Source organism: Vigna radiata, chromosome 4 (assembly GCF_000741045.1).
Source record: "Vigna radiata var. radiata cultivar VC1973A chromosome 4, Vradiata_ver6, whole genome shotgun sequence".
In the NCBI taxonomy this organism is placed as follows: domain Eukaryota; kingdom Viridiplantae; phylum Streptophyta; class Magnoliopsida; order Fabales; family Fabaceae; genus Vigna; species Vigna radiata.
Window position 1 is genome coordinate 16,863,589 of NC_028354.1, and position 11,116 is coordinate 16,874,704.

General features: G+C 33.0%; 2 protein-coding genes across 2 annotated transcripts; one reads left to right on the forward strand and one right to left on the reverse strand.

The window, feature by feature from the left end:
• Positions 1–1,679: 1,679 nt before the first annotated feature.
• Positions 1,680–3,922, forward strand: LOC106758738 (AAA-ATPase ASD, mitochondrial-like). The gene has a single exon (XM_014641711.2). The coding sequence runs from the start codon at positions 2,175–2,177 to the stop codon at positions 3,687–3,689; it is 1,515 nt and encodes a 504-aa protein (XP_014497197.1). The 5' UTR covers positions 1,680–2,174; the 3' UTR covers positions 3,690–3,922.
• A 1,730-nt stretch (positions 3,923–5,652) lies between these two features.
• On the reverse strand, positions 5,653–8,144 carry LOC106758447 (probable leucine-rich repeat receptor-like protein kinase At1g35710). The gene is made up of 2 exons (XM_022779975.1): positions 6,298–8,144; positions 5,653–6,131 (listed from the first exon to the last, which is right to left on the reverse strand). The coding sequence occupies exons 1-2, from the start codon at positions 7,964–7,966 to the stop codon at positions 5,746–5,748; spliced, it is 2,055 nt and encodes a 684-aa protein (XP_022635696.1). The 5' UTR covers positions 7,967–8,144; the 3' UTR covers positions 5,653–5,745.
• Positions 8,145–11,116: the final 2,972 nt, after the last annotated feature.

Here is an 11,116-nt window from a genome sequence, read left to right on the forward strand (position 1 = left end):
GACTGTTAATATGCTATGGACGACCTACGGAGACAATACAAGAAAAGAAACAAGACTCAAAAGTCCACCTTCAACTTCCTATCAGACTGTTAATATGCCATGAACGACCTACGGAGGCAATACAAGAAAAGAAACAAGACTCAAAAGTCCACCTTCAACTTCCTATCAGACTGTTAATATGCCATGAACGACCTAGTTACTAATATAGAAAGACAATACAAGAATTGGTTTCTTTCTACATTCTTAATTTTCGGGCAGTCTACTTGTGTTTCCCGAATTTCCTTGAGCGCTCCCAGGTGAATTTTCCTGAGCCACCGATGCATTGGATTCATTTCCAGTTGAATATCCCGATCCAGATGATCTAGATCTTTGCCTTCTGGGTCTTCGTGCTGGCATCTGGGGTAGAATATTTAGACGGTCAAAAACACGTTTGCATAGAAGCAATCCAGCTTCATAGTATCGCCCTTCTGTCAAAAGTTCTCTGAATCTTTGGGAATGGAGCATTGCAACGTCGAAGTAAATAACATCTTCTCTGTTAGCCATGCTGAGTGCAATACGAATCCCTTTTGTTTCTTTTCCCTTATGTTCTCTTTTCGAAATTGGACTTTTCTCCTTTTTTTTTTCTTTATGCTCTCTTCCCGAAGTTCAATTCTTTTCCCCTTTTTCTTGATTACGTTCTTCTGCAACCAATTCTCTTATTACTAAAAATCTTCATCTTCTACCTCTTGTTCTTGGCTTTCCTACAATTTCTTCTCCTTCAATGGCTTCTGCAGTTGTTTCTTCTTCTAATAATTCTCAGGCGCAATCACATTCCTCAACTATGAGACTTTCTCAAGAGCAAATTCAAGGTCTATTGGCACTTCTTCCTCAATCTAATCCTACAGTCACACATTCTACTGGTCTAGTGAGTTCTCATAAAAAGAAAATTTAAAAACATGAATTATATTGTATCATGAAAAACAACTCGATCCACTCAAATGCATCCACTTAGCTTCCACTTTCTTCTAATTTTAATGATCATGACAATAAAGGAAACTGTTTCGTTGAAATTTAAAATTTCCATTGGCTTAATACGCCAATAACAAGTTAGAAAAGAATATATGATACCCAACAAAAAAACAATAAGTATCAAAAGGCAAGAAGATTTGCATTTGGACAAATTTAAACTATAAATTTAGTTTTCTTTGGACTGTTTTAGTTTTTACATTTTTTCTAAAAAATGTACTTTTTTTTATTAAGTCTTTAATTTCTCATATGTATATTTCTTTTATTTTTTACTTAAACCGATAAAAATATTTTTATGGCAAAATTCGTTAATATAAGATTTGACATTATGTTATAAAAAATTAATTTTACACTTAATTTAATCCTGTAATCAATTTTTAAATTTACATCTATTTATATATTATAAAAAAATATTAATTTTTAATACAATACAATAGTGATCTTTTATTTATTTATTATTAAAAAATATTTTATCCACTTTCAATGAAGGAATGCAAAATAAAAATAAAAGTAACAATACTATCATATACTTTTATATTCATTTATTGTATAAAAATAAAATATTCCTAAAAATATAAACTTTTATATTTATTTCAGAAAAAAATAAAATAAAAATTTAAATTAATATAAAAAATTTAAGTGTCTGAAATATTATTTTTCTAAAAATAAAACGAAAAGAGAAAAGTTAAAGTGGAATTGAGTTTGCGAACAGAGTTTTGTGAAGGAGAGAAGAAAAAGGTGGATTGAGATGATGATGAAAAGATGTATGGTTGGGTTAAGAGGAAGATGAGTGGTGGCAAGTTGGGAATGTGGGCTTAGCTTTATTACTTGGAGAGGAGAAGTGTATTATTATTATAATTTTTCCATTTTTCATCTCATCCAAACATGCCTTAGCTTCCATCGTACCTGACAAACATGGAGGGACCATCTTCTCCACTCCATCATACACAAACTGCTTTCGACTTCCCAAACATCACTCACTGTCAAATGGATTCGCTTCCAACAAAAACTTTACTATGCCACTACCGACCTCTTCCACTTCATCTTAGATTCTCTTCGACCACCTCAAAAACAAAACACCCTTTTCTACTTCTTATATAATCTCCATCCAACTCAAATAACTCAACACATACACATTCCTGTTACTCTCTTTCTCTACTGTGTTTTCCATGGCCGAACTATGGACACAAATGGGCTCTTTGATGGCCACAATCATGTTTCTGTATGCCATGCTAGAGCGTTTTTTCCCCGCTGCACTTCGTGACACTCTACAAATCCACACTCAGAAACTTGTTAATTTGTTGTACCCATATGTGCAAATCACCTTCCCTGAGTTCTCTGGTGAGAGGCTCAAACGCAGTGAGGCTTACACTGCCATCCAAACTTACCTCAGTGAGAACTCTTCCCAACTGGCCAAAAGGCTGAAAGCTGAAGTTGTGAAAGATAGCCAGAACCCTTTGGTGCTTAGCATGGACGATGATGAAGAAGTTACTGACGAGTTCCAAGGAGTGAAGCTTTGGTGGGCTGCTAGCAAGACTGCTTCTAACCCTCATGCGTATTCTTTCTCTTATTACTCTCCCCTGGATGGTAAGAGGTATTTCAAGCTAACTTTCCATAAAAAGCATAGGGATCTCATCACCGTGGCTTACATCAAACACGTGTTGGAAGAGGGGAAGGAAATTGCCTTGAGAAACAGGCAACGGAAGTTGTACACCAACAATCCTAGCAGTGGTTGGTATGGTTACAAACAGTCAAAGTGGAGCCACATAGTGTTCGAGCATCCTGCAACGTTCGAGACTCTTGCAATGGAGCGTACGAAGAAGGAAGAAATCATCAACGACCTTGTTAAGTTCAGGAATGGGAAGGATTACTATGCGAAGATTGGGAAGGCTTGGAAGCGGGGCTATTTGCTGTATGGTCCTCCTGGGACTGGTAAGTCTACCATGATAGCTGCAATGGCTAATTTCATGAACTATGATGTGTACGATCTTGAGCTGACAGCAGTGAAGGACAACACTGAGTTGAGGAAGTTGTTGATTGAAACTTCTAGTAAGGCTATTATAGTTGTGGAAGACATTGATTGCTCGCTTGATTTGACTGGGCAGAGGAACATGAGGAAGGAAAGGAGTGAGGAAGAGGAAGCAAAAGATCCTAATAAAAAGGAAGAAGAGGAGAGTAACAGGAGTAGTAAGGTCACTCTTTCTGGGTTGTTGAATTTTATTGATGGTATTTGGTCAGCATGTGGGGGAGAAAGGATCATCATTTTCACAACCAACTTTGTGGACAAGCTTGATCCTGCTCTTATTAGGACAGGTAGGATGGACAAGCACATTGAATTGTCCTATTGCAGCTTTGAAGCATTCAAGGTGCTTGCCAAGAACTACTTGGATGTTGACTCACACCATTTGTTTTCAAGGATTGGCAATTTGTTGGAAGTAACCACTGTGACTCCTGCTGATGTTGCTGAAAATCTCATGCCCAAATGTGTCAATGAAGATGTAGAGACTTGCTTGCTGAGTTTGATTCAAGCTCTTGAGAAAAAGTTGGCGGAAGAAGAAGAAGAAGAAGAATCAGATGATGGAGGGTTGAATGAAGAAAAGGACAAGGAGGAAGCTACTGAGCAGGAGATTAAAAATAATGGGCACTGTGTGGAAGATGTGAAGGGAAATGGATTCATCCTTTGAGTGGGAAATGAAATACTCTGACTGAGATTGTTACACTTTTTCTTGTTAAAACATCTATTCTGCTACATTATTATTTTGTCCACTGTATCTTTTCGTCTGAATTGATAGCAATCATCTCCTGTTGTTCAATTTGTGGTTGAAACATCTTTTCAGCTATATTATTGTGTTGATCTATCATTCTCTTTCACACGTTCCTATAAATCCACTTCAACTCCAGGTATTTTCAAACAGCCTAGTGCCTAGTGCATGGTAGAAGACCTAAGAAAGCGTCATATCCGTTATGGTTCATTATTGAGCTAGAATATTCTTCGCTCTATACCACACTCAATCCTCTTTTAACATTCTTACATCTAGTTTTAATCGCTCTTAATTTTCAGACCAATTCTTGTACGAACACTGTTCTTACATAATACACCCAATCAAAACTTCAACATTTAATAAACTAAAAAATAACTACTAAATCGTCAATTTGTTCTGGATTTTATTCTAAGATCCACAGAGTAAGACAATTTGTTCCCGCGAATTTATTCCTGCACCTCATCTTTTTTTCTAAAACACATTTTTTAAAATTCTAATTACATCCCACTTGAAATTATAGTTTTGGAATGTGCAATCCTTAAATATTTTAAATTATACAATCTATAATAATCTGTAATGTAAATTACATTTTAGATGGTAGAATTCGTAATGTAAATTATGTTTTGGATTATACAATCCGTAACGTAAATAACATTGTATATTGTAAAACTCTTAATGTAAATTTGAAAGCTAATCAGAAATGTAAATTACATTGTAAATTGTATAATTCGTAATACAAAATTACATTCCATATTATACAATTTATAATGTAAAATCACATTTCAGAGTGTAAAATCAATGATCCACAATTATATTTGAATTGTACAATTCATATTATAAATTTAGAATACAAATTATATTTTAGATTGTATAATTCGTAATGCAAAATTACATTCAAGATTATTCAAGATTATACAATCTGTAAAATTACATTTTAGATTATACAATTTGTAATGCAAACTTACATTTCTCATTCTACGATCCATAATACAAAATTACATTCGAATTGTATAATATAATATAAATTTACATTTTGAATTATACAATTCATATTGCAAACTAACAAACCAATCTAGAATGCAAATTACATTCAGATTGTACAATCATAATGCAAAATTACATTGAATGGGGGTGGAGGTCGAGGAAAGTATGGAGATACAATGGAAGAGGAAAAGAAAGAAGATGATGACAACTTTGACTTTTTACCTTGCTTATGGGATGCTATAAGAAAATATAGGAGTGCATGAAGAAATTGTTTCGATATTAAATACATGTTAATATGTTTTTCTTTTTTTCATATATTTTACTTAGGATTTTACTTCCTACACTACCTTAGATTGCTTCTTGCACCATCACATATTTTGAAAATTTCAAAATTATCCTTTACATTTTAAAAATTCATACATGTTTTTTTTTTTAAGGTTTAGGATTTAGTTACAGAGAGAAATTGGGGGTGGTGAGGGAGTAACATCTTTTACTTATCATAAATCTGATCACCAATGTTTTTCCACGTTAGTATAATTTGGGCTTAGGCCTCTCATATAAGAACTCAAAACAGGCTTTTTTTCATGAACGTTCCTAATTTCTAGCAACACCCGCACAGTTTGTGAAATGACTATTTTATCCTTAGAAAATAAACTATCTCATCAATTGTTACTCAATTTTCACCTTAATGAGACACTTTTGTAGCTTAACGAGACATTGTTATACAAACCATTGGGTATATTAATATTGTTGAGATGAATATTATTAAGTATTAAAATGAAAGTAAATTAAGTCAAAGTGATATCATTTTGCTACATTTTTAACAAAATAATGCCATTTTATTTTTTGATGACATTTTTAGGAAACATTATAATCCATATCTAACATAAAACAAGATTAACTTAAAAAGAATAGAATTCCAAAATGTTTTCTAATAAACAACCACAAAATCTACATGTAAAGTTGTTAGACTCTAAATTCTTACAACAAGATTTCAAAAAGTTGATAAATTTAAGTTGTGTCTGAGTACTTGACTCATGAGTTGTTGCAGCGAAATATCACGTAAAGGAATTTTGAATGGTGTGAGCTGACTCACGAAACATTGAGAGATTTGTTTCATTGTTGGGCGAGAGCAAGGATTGGGATTTAAGCATGCAAAAGCCACAATAGCAACAACAACTATGTCTTGCAAAACTGTGAATGTTGGGTGTGAGAGGCGTTGGTCTAATATTTCACATAATTTAATGCCACCATCTGTACAAGTTGAATCAAGTGATGAGAGTATTTCTTTAGGATGTTTTCCCATCAAAGTTTCCAATGCCACCACTCCGAAGCTATACACATCACACTTTTCATTCACAACCATTGTATATGCAAGCTCTGCATTTTTTAAACATTGCATTGAAATATCAGAAGGAAAATTATTCAAAATACAAGTACAAAAACTACTCTATTTGCTTGTTATATCAATCTCCATTAGGCCTGATATGCATCAAACAATAAATAAATAAATAAAAGTAGAGGAACATATATATGAACAATTTACCAGGTGCTATGTATCCAATGGTTCCANCAACTATAGTTNGATTGGATGAATCAAGGTTGAGAAATCGGGCAGTGCCAAAGTCGGAAACAGTGGGCTCCCACTTGGAGTTAAGCAAGACGTTGCTTGCTGATATGTCTCTATGCACTATTGGAGGGACACAATCATGATGGAGATATGAGAGAGCATGTGCAGTTCCTTTCACTGTGTTAACCCTCTTTTTCCAATCAAATTCTATTGCTTCCCTGTCATCGAACAACACAGAAAGCAAGCTTCCTTTCTCCATGTACTCATAGATCAAAAACATTATTCTTTTGTGTAAGCAGAATCCATGGAGCTTTACTATATGTCGGTGCTTTATTTCCGATAGTACTTTGGCTTCGTTTCTGAAACTCTCATCAAAAGTGGGGACCTCTGCTTCAAAACCATGGAGTTTCTTCACCGCAACAATCTTTCCACTAGGTAATTGAGCCCTATAGACGCTTCCGTACGCACCTGTTCCTATACAATATTTGAGATCAAAGTCTTCGGTTACTGTAATGATGTCTTCATAGGCTATGCTTCCGTCATAGTTCCATATGCAAAACAAGTCCCCATTCTTAGATTTTTCAGTTATCATTTCATGTTTTTTCTTGGCTACAATGCAGTTGTGCCTCATATATAAAAGTAGTAAGAAGGCCATGATTAGAAATATGGTGATGAAAAGAATTATGACCAACTGCCTTCGTTTTTGTTTCTTCTGGTTGACTGGACAAGGCTGAAATTGGAAATTGATTTGTATATGTGAAACGTTGCTGCATACACCCTTGTTTCCCATTAGTGCATATGGACTCACACCATTTGGAATGGGACCATTCATATTATTGAAGCAAAGGTCCACATAGTGGACATTATGTAGGGACACAGGAATTCCTCCGATAAGACTATTGTAACTTAGATCCAGACTTTTCAAAAGTGGAAAATATCCGACTGAGAAAGGTTCAAGGGAACCGGTGAGTAGATTGTGTGAAATGTCAATATTTTGAAGGTTCATGAGGTTTGAAAGTGAAATGGGCAAGGTTCCATTGATTTTGTTGTTAGAGATTATCAGGGTCAATAGATTGGTTAGATATCCTAGTGATGCAGGTATTTCACCTTGAAGAGAATTGTGAGATAAATCAAGATAAGTGAGTTTTGAAAGATNTCCTAGTAATGCAGGTATTTNACCTTGAAGAGAATTGTGAGATAAATCAAGATAAGTGAGTTTTGAAAGATTTCCAATTTGAGATGGAATAGTACCTTTTAGACTATAGGAGACCTCAAGATGTTCCAAATTCTTGAAAGCAGAGAGGTTTAGTGTTGCTAATTCAATCGGTTGTTCGGGATATTCATATGCTATACGAGTTACACTTCCAACATCATTGCAACTTATACCTTCAGTCGATGAACAGATATCATCTGAATCTGACAGAGACCACCATCTACTACTGATTATAGCGTTTGCTTCCAACTGAAGCTGTGATGGTGTAGACACGCATCCAAACTCTAAAACAGAGCCCATTAAAAGCAAAGCATAAATAAAAAGATGGAAATTGTAAACCAAAAACTGCATCCTCTTCGAATAGAGGTAATAAATAGAAGGTATATTTATGAGAAACTCAAGTTTCACCAAATTATGTTCACTCAATACCATGCTACCTATCTGCTCATTCTTATACTGGGATAACCCGGAATGAGTAGAAGAGCCCAAACGCGTAGAATTTCACAAGACCATTGCTTGACTTAGAGACTCTAATCTGAATTATTTCTACTTTCCAGGATGGAAATGTTTTGAAATTGTTGTCAATGCTAAAGTTTATGCACTACTACTGGACCCACAGTCAACTTCTAAGTGTTTTCTCTATCTATTTTATTAATATTTACATTTTTCTTGCACTTTACTTTAGAAAGGATTATAATATATTTTTATTATCATTAAAAAAGTGAATAATAACTGCCTCTGCCGCTACACAATTTAAAATATTTCTTTCTTATACTTTTTAATTATTCTGAAAATTTTGGAATAAATTATAATAATAAAGACAATAAAAGTGATATTAAGTAAACGATATTACAGTAATTCAATGTATATATACTAATTAAGATAAAATGTAATTATAGTCTATATTAGTATGACTTGAATTTCTTTTGATATTTGACAAAACTTAATTTTGTTAGTTACGGTTTTAGTAAATTTTTTTAAAAAAAAATTCTATAAATAGGTTTAATAGATAGGTTGGAAAAAATTAAGTGTAGAGTAAAAGTTTGAGAATGACATGAGTGGAATATTGATGAAATGTTGATTCGGATGCATAGAATTCGACAACGTTTTGTGAAAAGGAGGGTGCGAACGCTTTGGTCACTTTATTTTGACTGACTTCGAATATTTGAAAGGTAACCATTTCTGCGTTGTTGCCTCTCACAAAAACACGCGTAGGAATGTTTAGAAATGGTTGTTGCATATAAAGTATTAGTAGAGATATCCACTACCTTATTTAGTTTGTTCTTATAGACATATTTATACATATTTTTTAAGATTTTTTGGTGAAGCATAAGATATAATTTATATATTTGGCGCATGAATCAAATAATTATTTTTGTGTTCTTTAATATGGTATCACTAGTTATTTTATGATTTTTTTATCATCACTATTATAGTTAACTTTGAAGATTTGGATGCAACCATTTCTACGTTGCTGGGTCTGCTCTATCAAAAGTTCCATAGATAGGAATGTTTAGAAATCGTTGTCACCAATAACGTCTTTATTGAAGATATTTTAGTTATTTAGTTAATTGTTATAGGGAGATTTATAATTTTCTTATATATTTTAAGATCATTTAGTTAGTTGTTATTTAAGAATTTGTATTTTTTTTTTAAGTTTTTTAGTATGAGAAAAGAAGTCGGGTATAAAATTTGTTTTGGTACTTATTTTTAGTTGGAGTGCAAGGTTTTTTTTAATAAGATGTATAATCTCTTCTTTTATTTTTCTATTATTTCGTTGTTTTAGTACTTCAGAAAAAATAATAGAGAATCTTATTGTCCGTTGTATGTTTCTTTTTTCTAATTTTTTCTTTAGTTAAGTTATTATGTTATTACTCTAAACAATGATATCAAAAGCTAGGTTCTTGATTGTAGAAGAATTTTGAGTATATCATTTGATTACAATTAGTCTTATATTTCACTTATGAAAAAAGTTATTCTTCTTACATGATAGAATATGATAGTTTGAAATTTCATGTCTAGAAAAGTTAAGGTAAGAAAAGACTTAGTATTTTCATTAATGGCCCACCTCTTATTCTTGAGAACTTATCTTTTGGTTCACGGTTTACTTTCATTGTTTCAACAATAATAAGTCAGTTTTCATGACAATAAAATATAAAATAGAAAGGTTTAATGAAATAATTTTTTATTGTAAAAATTAAAAATAAGGTAATTTTAAGAAAGGATAAGTGTGCATATGCAATTGAAGAAAAATCCGTAAACATCATACACGAAAGGTGAAAAGAAATTAGATACAATATTATTGCAAATTTTGCATTTAGTAATGATAAATGTGATTTTATAGTATTGGGAAGGATATTATTTATTAGAGTGTCACATACATGACATCAAAATAAAAATAAGGAGGCCTATGTTAGATGAAAGACACCTCTCTGCTTTGAGGAATTGCCAGATGGGGAAATGCATTGAGGTTCAGAAAAACGAAGATGGCTTGCTGATTGAATTGGATTGTCAGAATAGTTTTCCTAAGGGGAGAAAGGAATTTATTGCACCTACGGTTGGAATGGAGTTTGAGTCATACGATGATGCTTACAATTATTATATTTGTTATGCCAAGGAGGTGGAGTTTCGTGTCTGGGTGAAGAATTCATGGTTCAAGCGGAATAGTAGAGACAAGTATGGTGCAGTGCTTTGCTTTAGCAGCCAATGTTTCAAGAGAACAAAGGATGTTAATCATTTGAGGAAGGAGACGAGAGCTGGTTGTCCTGCAATGATAAGGATGAGATTGGTGGAGTCACAAAGATGGCGGGTGCTTGAAGACCACATTTTTATTTTATTTTCTTCCATTACATCTTCACTGATTCAAACAAAGGGCAACAATATAAATTATTTGGGGGAAATTCTGCGCAAAGAAGAAGAGCGAGATCGAAGCGTCACTGATGGTGACGCCGGTGCCACTGCGGACGTCTTCGGTTGCACTGCAGCGACGCGATGGTTGATGTTGGCGTTGATCCTTGATTTTTGGGTGAAGAAGCAAACCTTAATTATTTTGAAATTGGAAACACCAATTTGCTTATTGTAGCACGAGTCAATTTGCTCACAAGATGGATGGATGAATCGGTAATTGATTTTAACACGTTAATCATAATTGTACAAGTCATCAACTCTTTGCCAGCTAGATATTCTGCCGTTAGAGTTAGACAAATCAAACTAAATTGTACTACAATGTTAAAAACTGAACTGAACTATTTTTTGTTTTATCAAATTGAACTGAATTATACTAAATTATACTAAATTACAGTATGAACTGAACTATTAACTGAATTATAAACTATACTAACTGAACTACTACTGCACTAACCGAACTAAACTATCAACTTAATTGTAAATTGCACTAACTGAACTATTAACTAAATTGTAAACTACACTAATTTTAACTAAACTACAATATAAACTGAACTCAACTACTAACTATACTAATTTTAAACTGAATTGTACTAATTTTTAAACTAAATAGTATAATAATACATGTTCTTTTTAATTGAAATTTATTTTAATATTTATTTTATTTTATTCATAAGT